This window comes from Maylandia zebra, linkage group LG13, assembly GCF_041146795.1.
Source record: "Maylandia zebra isolate NMK-2024a linkage group LG13, Mzebra_GT3a, whole genome shotgun sequence".
Classification (NCBI taxonomy): Eukaryota; Metazoa; Chordata; class Actinopteri; order Cichliformes; family Cichlidae; genus Maylandia; species Maylandia zebra.
Window position 1 is genome coordinate 19590047 of NC_135179.1, and position 17500 is coordinate 19607546.

The following is a 17500-nucleotide window of genomic DNA, read 5'->3' on the forward strand; positions in this document are numbered from 1 at the left end:
TCAGAGGCCATCTTCCTTGGGTTCCCAGATTCTTCAGCAGTTCAGGTTCAAGGATGTTTTTATAAAGTGTATTTGTTGGTTTGATTGTTTTTTTAGATTAGTAATATTTTGATTAGTCTTACACATAACCTAATTACTGGGGCAGGGAAGGTACGTCAACCAAATGCAAAGTATTAATGCAAATAGACAAGGAAAAGGCAGAGGCTGTAAATCATCATTGTTTGCATGCTGGTGTCTTAACAGTGTGAATGGTGTGGCCAACAGCCACTGAGCTCTGCCATCAAGAGGTGATATAGTTAAAGAGTGAAAAAGTCCATGAGGAGTAGAGAATTCCCTTCATTTTATGAGGATGACTTCATGGAACAAATGGATTTTAAATTGATTTAAAAGATTCAGAGCATACTAAATCTGTCTTGGTCATCTTTATTGAATGGGAAGATAAAGTGTGAAACCAGCCTTCAAGAAGAGCTCTGAACTGGAGGAGAGGTTAAAAAAATGTAGAGAAGTCTAGATTTTCCTGACCAGTGTTCTTGTGTAACATCTGCAGGTCGGGAGCTGAACGCTGAGGACATCTTACCTGCTCAGAAATTGTTTTTGGAGCTGATAAATGAAAGTTCCGATTTTCAGAGTCAAAGAGGAGAACCCTGGCCCAGTGTGGGTGATTTCTTACGGGCACAGGTAAATTTCTGGCTGTGTTTTTATCCACAGCAAATCATTAGTGGCATCTAGATTCTCACATGGATTGTGGGTGTTTTTCTTTGCTTGTTATCTGGTGTAGGTGCAACAGCACGCAGCAGAGAAATGGAAAGATGTTGATGAAGCCACCAGATCTCTGCGACTCTGTGTGATCAGTAACATGTTGAAAGTCGAGTGCTGTGTCAATGGGACTCACAGCATGGATGAGGTCAGCATGGGGGCCTTTGGCCTATACAAGACTCTACCTGGACTGGACTGTACATTCCCAGGGTTCGTACTCCTGACTCTGCATTTACACTGTGCAAAAACAACCATTTATTTTGTTAGGGCAAACAAGCAAATACTCAGTGTTAATTATTGTCTTAGTAGATTAGTCAGCCTGTAATGCAATTTTTAATTTAATTCAGTAAATTGTTGCAGCACATATGACTTAATAGTTATGTCCTTTGTTTGTACAGTGGCTATGAAGGTCTAACCCAGAACTTGATAGAAGAGCTCCCTGCTGGTTTAGTGACCTACAATAAGCCTGTGCGCTGTGTCAACTGGAACAGCGCAAAGAGCGCAGAGCCCGTGATGATTGAGTGTGATGGCCAAAAGCTCGTTGCTGATCACGTTATAGTCACCGTGCCACTTGGTAAGTTTCACACGCATAAAATGCTGATTTATACCTCAGTGTATGAAGGTTTTATTACTTAATACATGCTCCCTTATTCACATAGGGTCACAAAAACAAGTACTTCCACATTGAGGCTCAGTGAATTTAAAGTTGTTGTCTTTTTGTCAGGATACTTGAAGAAGCACCACTCAACCTTGTTCCATCCTCCTCTCCCTCTGCACAAGCTGCTCTCCGTCCAGAGGCTGGGTTTTGGGACAAACAATAAAATATTTGTGGAGTTTGATTCACCGTGGTGGGATGCTGACTGTGAGGTCATCTTCTTCGTGTGGGATGATGAGGTGAGATTTCATAAAGGCATACTCAGCCACCTAAATAAAGATACTGTGCATGCTGTGTTGGATCTTAAACAGGAGTACATCAGCTCATATCTCTGTTTCAAAATGTTTGTAGGTTTATGCTGGTTGTTAGATTCTTTGCTAACGCTTGAATGTCTGTTTAATCCCTTTTCATACTTCAGGATGCTGTGGTGGACCAGGTGCCAGATGTGCAAACATCCTGGATAAAGAAGTTGTTTGGCTTCACTGTACTCAAACCCACTGAAAGGTCAACTGCTCACAAAATGCTAATGCTTGCCCAGCATTTTAGATTTGCACTGAGTGGTAAAAACATGCCAATTCGTACATTAACAGTGCAGTTCTGTGTGTGGTTTAATCTTCAGGCACGGTCACCTTCTCTGTGGCTGGATTTCTGGACATGAGTCAGAGTACATGGAAACACTGTCTGAACAGCAGGTCACAGATGCCATCACACAACTTATTCGCAGGTTTACAGGTGAGTCCAGACAGATCATAAGTAGTGAGAAATGCCAGATATTCCAGTGTCATTAGTTTCACAAGGACTTACAAAAGTCATTTTAGAAAGATATGTTTTGGGGTTTGTTTGTTTTTTTGCATGTTTAGGGAACCCCATCATCACTCCAAGGAGAATCCTGCGCTCCCAGTGGTTTCACGATCCGTGGACGTGTGGATCCTACAGTAATCTTGGAAAAGGCTGTTCAGAGCAGGACCTGGACAACTTGATGGAGCCCCTTCCACCAAAAGGATCAAAATCACAAGTAGCTACATATTATGTTCACACTCAAACCACCAGAAACATCATTAAAGGTCTAACACTTCTTTCTAATTTGCCTCTTTCAGCCCCTGCAGGTGTTGTTCGCTGGAGAGGCAACTCATCACTGCTACTTCTCAACCGTCCATGGAGCTGTTCTCACCGGGTGGAGAGAAGCTGATAGACTTATCTCGCACTACTCACTCATTACTCCTTCTGAGTTTCCAAAGTCAAAGTTTTAAAAAATTGCTCTTTGCCACTAAAAAGCTCAAATTTACTATAATATAAAAATGTACTTCACTTTTGATGTGTTACATTATTTTTAAACAATGAAAATCAGAGTGAATATGAAGGCTTGCTGCTAACTTGAGGATGTTTAATGGGCCTCACTGGTACTTTCAACCAGTACAGGCAACACACACAGTGTGTAGAATAATGATGTGTTGACATGAATAATGGTTGTTAATACTGACTGTGCAAATTTGTCATTTGAGGACTGACGATAACTGACTGAACTTTCCTTTTGCAAACTCGAATTGTTGCGTTTGGACTGATTTTAATTAACTATGAATAAACTGTATTTTCTAGTGGATCGGCTTTTTGTGAATGTAATTTTTAGGAACTAAGCACATCTCCTGACATGATGCATTTTAAGGCAAATATTACAAGGTCCTTCACCTCAAAAATGCTAGAACAGCTTTAAAATATGACTTTTTAGCTGTTTTTTAAGCACGCTCACAGAGTCCACAGATCTCAGGCACAGAGGAGAGTTTGGGGCCTCAAGGATCTGCTGAGGATGTATGGATTTAAAGGTTCACTGAGGTAGGCTGGGGCTTGTCCATGAAGAGCTCTAGAGCAGCAGTAATGCATCTTCACCGGCTGCTAATTTGTAAAGTATAATATACTTTAACTTTTTATTTAAGATTTTCTGCCTTTAGAATCATCAAAGTCCTTCTAAGTCTCATCATCCAATACCGTTTCAGATCACCAGTCAAATCTTAAAAAATAAATTCTAAAAAAGTTTGTTGATTGTAATATAGGGGTTCAACGGGGTGAAAATGTATCACCTCTTTGCAATCTTTTTAAATGATTTTGAGTATACAATGAATAGGTATTATAATGACTGCAAAATGAGTGATGATGATGCTGAGGTCTGTATAAGACTTATTGTTCTTACGTATGCAGATGACACTGTAGTATTGTCAGACTCAGAGACAAAGCTATAGAAGCCTGTATACCTGTTCTGACTCGTCTCCCCAATGTGATGTTTGTGTAATTTCACTGCAGGCAACTGCAAGTGGCAAATAAAGGCTTCATCATAAGAAGAAGAAGACTTTAAATGCAGTAGAAAGATATTGTGTTGACTGGAAACTAAGTGTAAATTCTAATAAAAGTAAAGTTTTTGAAAGAGGTAAAGTAAGAAAATTCCATGACTTCAAATTTGGAATTTCTGTATTACAAGCAGTGGATCGTTATGCTTATCTTGGTGTCACATTTAATTACAATAACCACTTGAAAGGGCTATTAAGTCAACTGGGGCAGATTTGGAAAGCTCTATAGTTTGTTAACTAAAGCTAGAGATCTGGGATTATCTGTTGAAACTCAGTTACAGTTATTTAACCAGTTGCTCTTACCAGAGGCGTGGGACCATGAAGACATTTCATTAATTGAATCTTAAAGCAAGCATTTCAATATACAGGATTTTATTATTTATGAGAACATACCAGAGTGGTGAATGATAGCTATAAGACCACTTACTGAGATGAGTATATCTGATATTCTGAGACAAAATTGGAATTCCAAAATGTTTAATAATTTTGGAATTCCAATTTTTTCCAATAAATTACAGAATATTTCAACAAGAGATCAAACTGGAATAAAATTTGTGTAGTTTCTATTTTGTGTTATCTGTGTAGCCTGGCTAAATTAACCAGCCCAGAACACAGATTATCTTTGGGGTTCTTTTAATCTGAATGATAAAGTAAGTGCTCAGAAGAAAATAACAAGGTTGTAAAAATAAAGAAATAAAATTGTTACAGACAGCTCCTATCCAGTAACAGCTTTGTGCTCTGGTAACCCACTGCTACTGCAGGTTATTTCCCCAACTTTATCAGCATCTGGAACTCAAGGACATCTAGCGTCATTTCGTGTCTGATATAAACCCAAACATAAATAAAACAAAACTTAGCAGTGCAAAAATAACTGTAGTGGCTTCTCAGTGCATTAATCCAGCAGAAAACGGAATATGGATCCCTCTGAGACGAACGGCGAAGTTGGTGGCAGCTACTACTGGTGCCTTAACTGTTGCACACTTTGCGTTCAAAACAGATCACGCAGCGAAAAAAGGCATTGCACACCCACATAACACCAATGCAAGCTAGCACTCGTGCATGTCTCCGTAGATCCCCATGATCCCTTCCGCTCTCAGAGGTACCCCAAAAGAAAAACAGTGCCATCCAGTGGCATGTCCCATAATATCGAACTTCCACCCGGCTACATCTGGAAAAGGTTTAGATGCGGTGTTCCCAGTCATTATGGGTAGATTGTATGGAGTTATATGTACCAAATGTTTATGTGGACTTTGTAGATTAGGGAAACTTGGAGATGACTCTCATTACTTGTTTGAATTTAGTCATTTTAAGTTGCAAAAACAAACATGTCTGCCTGTGTATTTTAGGTTGAGACCAAATGTTTATAAGATGGAGAAGTTGTTTAATACTAAGAATATTGTTAAGGTGCGTAAACTTGCAAAATTTTATAAAGAAATTGTATATAAACGTGGATATGTGATTTGTTGGGAGAATGAAATATAGCCTAAAAGTCTGTACCAAAATAGGGTTTTTAAAGGCTTCCCCTTGAAATAATCTCCCTACCACCATCTTTGACACCGTCATCAGTTTTTATTCAATGACACGGAAGATTTTCTGCCCAGCTCAGGTGTTCCTGCAGGGGGCGGTAGCAACTTATACGAACCTGAAAAAAGTAGAAGAAGTCGTCTTCATGCCGGTGTGTCTGCCAGAAACTGATTGCCGTCCGCGGGAGCGCGCGCAGCTGCTTAAAGCCGCAGCGCCCGGATTACTTGCGTTGCCAGCTACTTCCGTGCAACTGATACAACGTGGGGGGAAAAAACCCAAACACATTTATGCCTTTGTTATTAGGCAAAGGTATGCATTTATGGAGCTTTAACGTTTCTTGTAACCGAATTATGACGCTTATCAGAAGGTTGCTTTCAGTGTGTAGCGCAGTCACGAATGACTACACGCATCACGATGGAATAATTAATGCCTACAGGTTTAGTATGTCTACTCTTGTTGTTCATATTTGTTATAAGACTGTCGAATAGTAGTTAAAACAATAAAGACCTATTGTGCCAGTATCACCATGACTCTTTCTTGTTTGTTCAGAATAACGACTGAGAACATGGCATTTTAGCGCTACCAAAAAGTGATTGTGGCCTATAACTTGTCACTGAAACAATATTTCGGCTTCAAACTTGTTGTATATATTCCAGAGGGGTTACATGTGATATATTATATCCCAAAAACTCTCCAAGAACTGCTGAATAACTTGTACAGGAACAATAAAACTGATAATATGCCATTTTCAACCTGCCAAAAAGTGATTGTGGACTATAACTTGTCACTGAAACAATATTTCTGCTTCAAACTTGGCGGATGTCATTCAGAAGGGTCATATGTCAAATATTACATCTCAAACAGTCCCTTAGAAATGCTGAATAACCTGTAAAGGAACATTAACATTGATAATATGCCATTTTCAGCCTGCCAAAAAGTGATTGTGGCCTATATCTTGTCACTGAAACAATGTTTCTGCTTCAAACTTGGTGGATGTCATTCAGAAGGGTCCTATGTGACATATTATATCTCAAACACTCTCCAAGAACTGCTGAAAAACTTTTAAAATAACATTAATACCGATAATATGTCATTTTCAACCTGCCAAAAAGTGATTGTGGCCTATATCTTGTCAATGAAATACTATTTCTGCTTCAAACTTGCTGCATGTCATTCTGAAGGGTCCTATGTAACATATTATATCTCAAACAGTCCCTTAGAACTGCTGAATAACCATTAAGGGAACAATAAAACTGATAATATGCAATTTCCAACCTGTCTGTGAAGGTTCTCAGTCATCCAGGTCATCGTAGTTTTTTTCAAAATTGTTGGATATCATCCAGAAGGGTTACATGTGATATATATTATGTCCCAAACACTCTCCAAGAACTGCTGAATAACTTTTAAAAGAACATTAATACCGATAATATGTTATTTTCAACCTGCCAAAAAGTGATTGTGGACTATATCTTGTCACTGAAACAATATTTCTGCATCAAACTTGTTGGGTATCATCCAAAAGGGTTACATGTGACACATTATATCTCAAACAGTCTCTAAGGACTGTTGAATAACTATTAAAGGATCATTAATACCCATAATATGCCATTTTCGACCTGCCAAAAAGTGATTGTAGACTATAACTTGTCACTGAAATACTATTTCTGCTTCAAACTTGGTGGATGTCATTCAGAAGGGTCATATGTCAAATATTACATCTCAAACAGTCCCTCAGAACTGCTAAATTACCATTAAGGGAACAATAAAACTGACAATATGCAATTTTCAACCTACCAAAAAGTGATTGTGGCCTATATCTTGTCACTGAAACAATATTTCTGCTTCAAACTTGTTGGGTATCATCCAAAGGGATGATATGTGGCACATCATATCCCAAACAGTCTCTAAGAAATGCTGAATAACTTTTAAAGGAACATTAACATTGATAATATGCCATTTTCAGCCTGCCAAAAAGTGATTGCTGCCTATAACTTGTCACTGAAACAATATTTCTGCTTCAAACTTGTTGGGTATCATCCAAAAGGATGATATGTGGCACAGCATATCCCAAACAGTCTCTAAGAAATGCTGAATAACTTTTAAAGGATGCCATTTTCAGCCTGCCAAAAAGTGATTGCCGCCTATATCTTGTCACTGAAATACTATTTCTGCTTCAAACTTGCTGCATGTCATTCAGATGGGTCATATGTCAAATATTATATCTCAAAGAGTCCCTTAGAACTGCTGAATAACTTGTACAAGAACAATAACACATAATATGCCATTTTCAAGCTGCCAAAAAGTGATTGTGGACTATAACTTGTCACTGAAACAATATTTCTGCTTCAAACTTGTTGGATACGATCCAGAAGGGTTACATATGATATATTATATCCCAAACACTCTCCAAGAACTGCTGAATAACTTTTAAAAGAACATTAATACCGATAATATGTCATTTTCAATCTGTGCATAAAACGTCAAATTTAAAAAATGTTGTAATTCAAAAATAATACAAAAAAAGGATAATGGCCAAATGGAAACAGGTGGGAGGAGATCTGCTTAAACACATTAGGAACACCAAGTAATAGGAAAGACAAAACAAACGGTAATAAAAATGTCATTCCAATACAGCACTTATTAATTGAAACGAAAACCAAAAACAAATAACAATTACATCCAATTAAAGAAGAAACCACCAGTTAAACTAAACTAACAAATAGACCAGAAACAGGGGGTATAGCAGAAGCTCAACACCAGTAAACCATGGAACAACATATATATTAATTCTTTGCATACAGTAACTATACTAACATGTTAGGAAACACAAAATAATTGAATCATCCTACAAACAAATTGCAATCAAAGCTGAACTCTAATGTTGTGAACAACACAGAAACACACACAGCAACACGAACATAAATTAATGAATTAATAAACAAATTGAACAGGTTGAAAATGGCATATTATGGGTATTAATGATCCTTTAAAAGTTATTCAGCATTTCTTAGAGACTGTTTGGGATATGCTGTGCCACATATCATCCTTTTGGATGATACCCAACAAGTTTGAAGCAGAAATATTGTTTCAGTGACAAGTTATAGTCTACAATCACTTTTTGGCAGGTCGAAAATGGCATATTATGGGTATTAATGATCCTTTAATAGTTATTCAACAGTCCTTAGAGACTGTTTGAGATATAATGTGTCACATGTAACCCTTTTGGATGATACCCAACAATTTTGAAGCAGAAACATTTTTTCAGTGACAAGATATAGGCGGCAATCACTTTTTGGCAGGTTGGAAATTGCATATTATCAGTTTTATCGTTCCCTTAATGGTTATTCAGCAGTTCTAAGGGACTAATTGAGATATAATATGTTACATAGGACCCTTCAGAATGACATGCAGCAAGTTTGAAGCAGAAATAGTATTTCATTGACAAGATATAGGCCACAATCACTTTTTGGCAGGTTGAAAATGACATATTATCGGTATTAATGTTATTTTAAAAGTTTGTCAGCAGTTCTTGGAGAGTGTTTGAGATATAATATGTCACATAGGACCCTTCTGAATGACATCCACCAAGTTTGAAGCAGAAACATTGTTTCAGTGACAAGATATAGGCCACAATCACTTTTTGGCAGGCTGAAAATGGCATATTATCAATGTTAATGTTCCTTTACAGGTTATCCAGCAGTTCTAAGGGACTGTTTGAGATGTAATATTTGACATATGACCCTTCTGAATGACATCCGCCAAGTTTGAAGCAGAAATATTGTTTCAGTGACAAGTTATAGTCCACAATCACTTTTTGGCAGGTCGAAAATGGCATATTATCAGTTTTATTGTTCCTGTACAAGTTATTCAGCAGTTCTTGGAGAGTTTTGGGGATATAATATATCACATGTAGCCCCTCTGGAATATATCCAACAAGTTTGAAGCAGAAATATTGTTTCAGTGACAAGTTATAGGCCACAATCACTTTTTGGTAGCGCTAAAATGCCATGTTCTCAGTCGTTATTCTGAACAAACAAGAAAGAGTCATGGTGATACTGGTACAATAGGTCTTTATTGTTTTAACTACTATTCGACAGTCTTATAACAAATATGAACAACGAGAGTAGACATACTAAACCTGTAGGCATTAATTATTCCATCGTGATGCGTGTAGTCATTCGTGACTGCGCTACACACTGAAAGCAACCTTCTGATAAGTGTCATAATTCGGTTACAAGAAACGTTAAAGCTCCATAAATGCATACCTTTGCCTAATAACAAAGGCATAAATGTGTTTGGGTTTCCCCCCCCCCACGTTATATCAGTTGCACGGAAGTAGCTGGCAACGCAAGTAATCCGCGCGCTGCAGCTTTAAGCAGCTGCGCGCGCTCCCGCGGACGGCAATCAGTTTCTGGCAGACAATCACTTTTTGGCACAACACCGGAACAAAAAAAGCTTGACGGCAGATTCGAGTCGGGATGTAAACAGTGAGACACATGTCTGTTTAGTGCATGCAGTTGAGTCAAAGTAAGTGTTCTCTTAAAGCAAATGAAGGACGGTGGATATATATTTGGGTAAATAGCATGAAACTGTACCAGGCACTCCGTCATGTCGACAAGTTCAGAACCGTTTTCGACTTTGGCGGACGGGAAGTGGCTCACTGGTTCCCCGGACACATGGCTAAAGGTGACAGCTTCGGCTTTACATTGGCTCTAAAGTGTGGTTTATGGTGCTTTTGAAAATGCGGGTAATCTGGTGTTCGAGGTCATTTCTTGGTCACATAGTTGCTGAAATAATTTGTTCTTTGTAGGACTAAAACAGATGAGAGCCAACCTGAAGAGTGTGGACTGCATCATAGAAATACACGATGCCAGAATATCCTTTTTATTATATTACACCATAAAACAGTATCATCTTTTAAATAAAAAACAAACAGTGGTGTATTTAATTGTATCAAAATTCCAATAAAAACCGTATTTTCTGGAGGGTGCTGCATGATGCCAGCTGTCATAGCTTTTATTGTTGATATTTGGACATTATTCCGTGTTATTTTGTTAACCAATACCTTAATAATCGATGAGAGATTTTGGCATATTTTTAGGGTGAAAAATCTTTTATATTGGTGTAATTTTAATTTTAAGCCTGAATATTTTTATTTATAAAAAGCCCTTACCTCTACCTAAAGTACCTCTGCAACATCAGCGGATATGATGGGTTATGATTATATGTATAGATAATCTATACACTCTTAAAAACAAATTATTTTATAGACAACATAGCAACATAGCTTTGACAACAATTAAGCTTTGACTTTGAAATGGGGAAAAATGGTGTATATAGGTAGTGAGTTTTTTTCTATTTTTGATTTTCTTAAATATATTGAAGGACAGCAGACAAGGTCACATAAGAAAAAAGAGCAAATTGATATAAACATTAACAGTGTATATGGATTTTATCACCCTTTTTAATCCTTAAGAGAAACTCTTAAGAATAAGAACATTTTGTGCAAAAGGTACTCTATGCACCATGTTAACATTTTCATTGTAGAAGCGACTTTTTTAAGGCACGGCAGGAAAATAAAACAGGAAAGAAAAAAGCACATTGGTTTGTGATTCGGAGTAACCTTTTAAACTTTACTTAAAGAAAGAGCTACAGGAGAGACAGAGAGTTTTCACTATTATGCCAATAAACATGGTGCATAGTTGTGAAAATAGAAGGTGCATCACTGTGAACTGATCTGGGAGATGCACATGAGCTGATTTTAAAAAAATATATATTTATCTATGCAAGATTTTGGCAAGATAACAACTAAATTATGTAGAAAGTGGTTTAGTTTAGTTCAGAGCTTGTTTACCACCTGAGCAAGACAGGTGTTTCTAGTCCTCTACTAAGTACTCCACGTGTGTTCTGAATTTCAAAAATAGCATGTGGTCAGGTGATAATTTAAAACTGCGGGAGCCCTGTGATGTTAATCCTTAACTTTAAAAACATCCCATTCTCTGGAAGAAACCCGGTGTTTCAGGACACACTGAGTGCCAAACCACATTTGCTAATTCTCAACAAGATGGACCTCGCTGATCTGTCCAACAAGCAGGTACAAATTCTTGCAGCAGCTTTGGCAGAGTCGCATGTCAGCAGCATTTTACTGTACTACAGCTACATTTACTCTGCAGAGAATCCTGAAGAAGCTAGAAAAAGAAGGGATGACACATGTTCTCTTCACAGACTGCTTAAAGCAGAGAGACCACAACATCAAAAAGGTAGAAAAACATTTTACTGTTTGCAGCCATTTCCTACACAGCTAAAAAAGTTGCAAAAGTTATGAGCACAGATGTGCAAACTAATTCTGTCTTCTTTTCTTTAGCTGGTGCCAAAGGTGATGGATATTATTGCAAGCAAACCACGCTTTAACCGAGAGGAGGTACATTCAGTCTGGACGGTTAAACTATATTGTTTTAGTGCTCTGTGGCAGAGAACATATATCCTCACTGCTTCTATACAACCTCAAATTCAATTTCTTGCACAAGATATGAGGTATGTCCAGAAAAAGTGCCACAAAACTATAGAAATTGCACTCATATCCTCACCATGCTGTGAGTTTTGCCTATTAAATAATGACACGTCCCTCCTTATTGGCTATCTTAGTCTTTAAGCTACAAATATGGAAGCAAATTGCTCACCAGTGTCTTCTATGTTGAAGAAATTAGTTTTCTTTGAATGTTACATTTTCCTACTTCATTGATTTTATTTAAAATGCAACCACATTAACGTGTTAAACTTTCAGATTACAAATTACTGCCTGATGGTGATTGGAGTGCCCAATGTTGGGAAGTCGTCTCTTATTAACTCGTTGAGAAGAACAAATCTAAAAAAGGGTAAATGCAGAAAAGTTGTGGATTGATTTGAAGATTTCAGTATAACTTTCACCTCCTCATTAACGAGTGTTGCACATGTACACTAATTTCAGGTCGTGCATCTCGAGTAGGTGGGGAACCAGGAATAACCAAAGCGGTCCTAACTAAAATTCAGGTGTGTGTGGAGAATGCGTTTGCCTTTGTTTGTGTTTTGATGGTCTGATCAACCATCCAGTATTTATAACTGCTGCTGTCCTCAGGTGTGTGAGCGACCCATAATGTACCTGTTAGACACACCTGGAGTCTTGCCTCCTAAAATTGAGAGTGTTGAAACAGGCATGAAGCTGGCCTTATGTGGTATGCAGATTTTTTTTCTCCCTAACATAATTATTGTCAGTTTGTATATATGATAAAATTATTTTTTTCCAAATAGTTGGATTTCTTGTTTATACAGAATGATTTGAAAATCTGTTTTTCTCCAGGAACTATACTGGACCATTTAGTGGGTGAAGACATCATTGCTGACTACTTACTCTATTCTCTGAACAGGCTAGGAAAGTTCAGGTGGAATTTTTCTTTCTCCATTTTTTATTTTTTTTATTTAGCTTTCTCTTGAATGTTTACTGTAAAGATGTGTTTGTGTGCAGTTATGTGGACAAATATGATCTCCAAGAGCCTAGTGACGACATCCAGCATGTCCTCAAACGCATTGCTGTAAAACTTGGAAAAACTCAGCGGGTCAAAGCGATTACTGGAGTGGGTAAGACACTGCTCATCCTATGCATACAACTGCTCTGTACAGTGTAATTAATGATTTATTTATCAGTGATTTGGTTTTATTTATTTGCTTTTTGACTGGGAACAAAATTGATGCCACTGCCTTGTCTGTGTTGCAAGCAGCTTTGTAGTTTAGCATGAAGGCTTGAAATGGGGATAAAAAAAAAAAAAAGTCTGCAGGCAGGAGCTTTAAATAGATATTTTTTATATATATTTAAAAGTAAAGTAAAGAAAAAAATCTTACTATTCCTAAAAAATAAAAGTGACTGCTTATATGCAACTGGCCATTTCCTTAGTTACTATTACTGGGTCAAGATCTGAAGACTGTGGGTCACCGCGTGGTCTTCTGCAACTGTAGCCCATCTGCTTCAACATTTCATGTGATGTGTGTTCAACATTCCTTGAGTTACTGCTGCCTTCCTGTCAGCTCAAAGCAGCCTGACCATTCTTCTCTGGCATCAACAAAAGCATTTTCACCCAAAGAACTGCCACTCACTATTTTCCCTTTTTCTGGCCATTCTCTGTAAACCTTGGAGATGGCCGTGTGGCCATGTTCATTCTCAGTTTGAACTTTGGTAAGTGGTCTTGATCATGTCTGCATGCTTAAATGCATCAAGTGACTGGATGATCATATATTTGCTTTAATCAGCAGTTTAACCTACTGCAGTACCTTTTTTGAACTACTTGCCTTGGAGTCATTTTTGACCAGGACATGTCCTTCAACGCACATATTAAACAAATATGTAAGACTGCTTTCTTCCATTTGTGCAACATCTCTAAAATTAGAAATATCCTGTCTCAGAGTGATGCTGAAAAACTAGTTCATGCATTTATTACTTCCAGGCTGGACTACTGTAACTCATTATTATCAGGATGTCCAAAAAACTCGCTGAAAAGCCTTCAGCTAATCCAAAATGCTGCAGCAAGAGTCCTGACAGGGACTAGAAAGAGAGAGCATATTTCTCCTGTTTTGGCTTCCCTTCATTGGCTTCCTGTTAAATCCAGAATTGAATTCAAAATCCTGCTCCTCACATACAAGGTCTTAAATAATCAGGCCCCATCTTATCTTAATGACCTTGTAGTACCATATCACCCTATTAGAGCACTTCGCTCTCGCTCTGCAGGCCTTCTTGTTGTTCCTAGAGTATTTAAAAGTAGAATGGGAGGGAGAGCCTTCAGTTTTCAGGCCCCTCTTCTGTGGAACCAGCTTCCAGTTTGGATTCGGGAGACAGACACTATCTCTACTTTTAAGATTAGGCTTAAAACTTTCCTTTTTGCTAAAGCATATAGTTAGGGCTGGACCAGGTGACCCTGAATCCACCCTTAGTTATGCTACAATAGATGTAGGCTGCCGGGGGATTCCCATGATGCATTGAGTTTTTCCTTTCCAGTCACCTTTCTCACTCACTATGTATTAACAGACCTCTCTGCATTGAATCATATCTGTTATTAACCTCTGTCTCTCTTCCACAGCATGTCTTTTATCCTGTCTTCCTTCTCTCACCCCAACCGGTCGCAGCAGATGGCCGCCCCTCCCTGAGCCTGGTTCTGCCGGAGGTTTCTTCCTGTTAAAAGGGAGTTTTTCCTTCCCACTGTCGCCAAAGTGCTTGCTCATAGGGGGTCATATGATTGTTGGGTTTTTCTCTGTATCTATGAAGCGCCTTGAGGCGACTTTTGTTGTGATTTGGCGCTATATAAATAAAATTGAATTGAATTGAATTGAATTGAATTGAATTCACGGGCAATCCTCATGGTTTGTTGCACTTTTCTCTTTTAACGGTTCAATCCCTTTTTTTCCTTGTCTCTTTCAGGAAATGTTACCATCACAATACCAAACTACACAGCAGCAGCATATGATTTCATAAGAGCCTTCAGGAAAGGAGAGCTGGGTCAAGTAATGCTCGACTGACCCGAGTCATTTTACCGACGATAACTAAAAACTGTTTCTGGATTTCTTCAAGAGCATATTAGTCTGTGTCTGCACTGACATGGTGCAGTTTTTTGGGCTTGTGGATAATGCAAAAAGTCACCAGACTCCTGCATGACTTGTAAATAAAAGACATTTATTAAATAGTCATTCTCAGTTTTGCTTGTAGGATACATGAGACAGATATCCAGGGTGGTGTAAACAGGATATTTATTGGCATAAAGACAGTGATAACAAACTCTTTAATTATTATGTACATCAGTGTAGCATATAATAGAGTGCACTTGTAAATGTGGAACAGTCTGTTGCTCCTGAGTGTCTTTTGTAGGTAGATAAATTTTTTTTTTTTTTTGGAAGATGTAAACACCGTGAAAACCTTCCAGAGACACCGGTCGCTTTTGAGAGCAGCGGTAGGTTTGCCTCTCATCCATGTCATGATCACAGATCTCAGATGAATTTCAGGTGTTATTAGAAAACAGTGAACTATTCAGAATGCGAAGACGATTGTGGAAAACTAGCTGTCCCAAAGCACAGCACTCTTACTTATTCTGTTATTTAAATTATTGTATAAAGAACGAAATGAAATGTGTTTCATTGGTTGAGTTTGGAAGCTGAACAAAAACACGTATTTTCCTCTGTAAAATAAATAAGTCCATATTTCAGAGAAAAATTACTAATACTGTTTGATTTCAGGGGTGAGAAAATGCTGGTGCCAGGTTCCTTTCAACTTAATAAATGTTATAAAGTAGCTGATAATCTGTACTGCCATATTTTAAATGAACTGCAGCAAGTCCAAACTTTATATTAATACACCGGTCTGCTTTTAAACACAGATTCTCTCATTTGTACAGAGCTGCAGTACAGGTCACTTTTTATTTTGTGCATATTATTAAAAGTATATATTTTTTAAATTTGGCAGTAGTTAAAATTGGCAGAAAGCAGCTCGGTTAGACTCTGAAGAGTCATTGCCATTTTGCTGATATGTTCTTCAGTGAAATACCAAGATTTAAGCTTTAGGGGTGGAAATTGACAGTAGTTCTGTTATATATGCAGAGATGAAGTCTGAGAGGTGAAATGTCCCCATGAATACTAAGCTGGTAACGCAGCCTGTTGTTTGCCGGTTGGAAAAACTGTAAAAAGTACAGTACAGTGATGCTTTTGTCATTGTTTTGTTCTGCTCCTGTGTGGCCGCTCTAACTGGTCTTACCCGTGCAGGTTCCAGTCAGTCCTCTGCATTATAATCATAACCTGGATGGAACTTCGGTTCTAGATCCAATCACAAATGTATCCTACAAATCACCCAAATATCTACAGTATACTGTCCATCAAGAGTCCATATTTAGGAGAAAACATTGTGATAATGACAGAAACTACTTTAGAGAAAAAAGATCCATTTTGAGTAGAACCTGACATTAGAGCATCAAAGTAATTGGTCCTGTTGTAGTAATCCAGCTCTTCCTCCGAGTTGTCTGTGTTGCCGCGTCGGTAGGCAGATGCGTACCATTTATCTGCCGTTAACGCCACTGCTGCCCCTGCTGCTGCTGCACTTGCCACCCTCACCGGTGACGTCCGGCCGGCCACCCTGAAACGAGAGCGGGTCCCGCCGTAAGCGCCTCCTCCCCTGTAGGTCCCTGCTGTGGAGCTGCGGGAGGGTGACCCTCGAGAGGAGCCCCTGGACCCTCCACGTCCGCCTTTACACAGCGTGGGCTCAAACAGGAAGGCAGAGAGCAGGAGGCAAGTCCAGCATGTTGCAACCACCTGGTTCATCCCAGACATCTGTACAGGAAGAGGACACGATGGCACATCTTAAACCTTCCTTTGATGCAGTGGTCAAATAAGACTTAAAATATTTTGTCTGTTGTGCAAATATATAGGAAGTATTTGTCAATTTGCATAGTTTTAAGTTTGCATATACAGTCATCATGGTAATGTGGGTCTTTTAATGATTTCTTTGGGCTGCTCTTTTTCTAGACCACGGTGATCATACAGCATACATCTTTCATGACTTTAACCTCCTAGGACCTGGCGTCCACATATGTGGACATCACATTTTGGGTTATTTAGACCAAAATACTAAATCTTGCTCTACAAGGGCCTGATATCCACTTACACGAACATTATACTGCAACTGTTATATTGAAATTTTAAATGAATATCCTCATATGTGGCTCTCATTTATCTTAGAAACAAAAATAAGGGAAAATAAATCTGGTAATACTTTGGTTTTACATTCATCAGGTCCCAATCAGCCCAAATATCAAAGAGAAATTAAAAACGCATGCCATGGAAGAGTTTGGGACTTAGGAGGTTAAAAATGAAGAATTGGGTGCACAAGTTTTAGCTGATTTTGAATTTACTTTCATCCACACAGGGTCAAAATGATACATACAATATGTGCATACATACCCACTAATATTTTGTTAAATAAACCTTAGCAAGTTGCACCTCAACCAGATGCTTTTGGTAGCCATTAACAAGATTCTGGTATAATCATGGCTACATATTTGACCACTCTTGTTAGAAGAATTGGCAAACTTCAAAAAAAGGGTTGAGGTCAAGGCTTTGGGAAGGTCATTCCAGAAACGTAATGTTAGCCGGCTGTATCCATTACAAAAACAGTTTCTTCATTACTTCATCCACTTTGTGCAATGTACCAGTGCTGCTGGCA

At 38.3% G+C, this 17500-nt stretch overlaps 3 protein-coding genes across 3 annotated transcripts in view; 2 read left to right on the top strand and 1 right to left on the bottom strand.

The window, feature by feature from the left end:
• LOC101483098 (peroxisomal N(1)-acetyl-spermine/spermidine oxidase) overlaps window positions 1–3009 on the top strand; it is an 11120-nt gene extending 8111 nt beyond the window's left edge. The window contains exons 2-10 of the mRNA XM_004555890.3: window positions 1–45; window positions 548–678; window positions 779–966; window positions 1155–1330; window positions 1481–1650; window positions 1830–1915; window positions 2031–2143; window positions 2272–2426; window positions 2509–3009. The exon at window positions 1–45 is cut by the window's left edge and continues 132 nt beyond it. Of these exons, the coding sequence (XP_004555947.1) occupies window positions 1–45; window positions 548–678; window positions 779–966; window positions 1155–1330; window positions 1481–1650; window positions 1830–1915; window positions 2031–2143; window positions 2272–2426; window positions 2509–2661 (1217 nt within the window). The 3' untranslated portion in view covers window positions 2662–3009. The remainder of the gene's footprint in view (window positions 46–547; window positions 679–778; window positions 967–1154; window positions 1331–1480; window positions 1651–1829; window positions 1916–2030; window positions 2144–2271; window positions 2427–2508) is intronic.
• A 6695-nt stretch (window positions 3010–9704) lies between these two features.
• Window positions 9705–15588, top strand: mtg1 (mitochondrial ribosome-associated GTPase 1). The gene is made up of 11 exons (XM_004555892.6): window positions 9705–9960; window positions 10085–10149; window positions 11264–11368; window positions 11448–11534; window positions 11639–11695; window positions 12059–12149; window positions 12242–12303; window positions 12389–12485; window positions 12611–12692; window positions 12776–12888; window positions 14717–15588. The coding sequence occupies exons 1-11, from the start codon at window positions 9786–9788 to the stop codon at window positions 14812–14814; spliced, it is 1032 nt and encodes a 343-aa protein (XP_004555949.1). The 5' UTR covers window positions 9705–9785; the 3' UTR covers window positions 14815–15588.
• A 510-nt stretch (window positions 15589–16098) lies between these two features.
• Window positions 16099–16608, bottom strand: sprn (shadow of prion protein). The gene is made up of 2 exons (XM_076891983.1): window positions 16239–16608; window positions 16099–16121 (listed from the first exon to the last, which is right to left on the bottom strand). The coding sequence occupies exons 1-2, from the start codon at window positions 16606–16608 to the stop codon at window positions 16099–16101; spliced, it is 393 nt and encodes a 130-aa protein (XP_076748098.1).
• Between the last annotated feature and the right edge of the window lie 892 nt (window positions 16609–17500).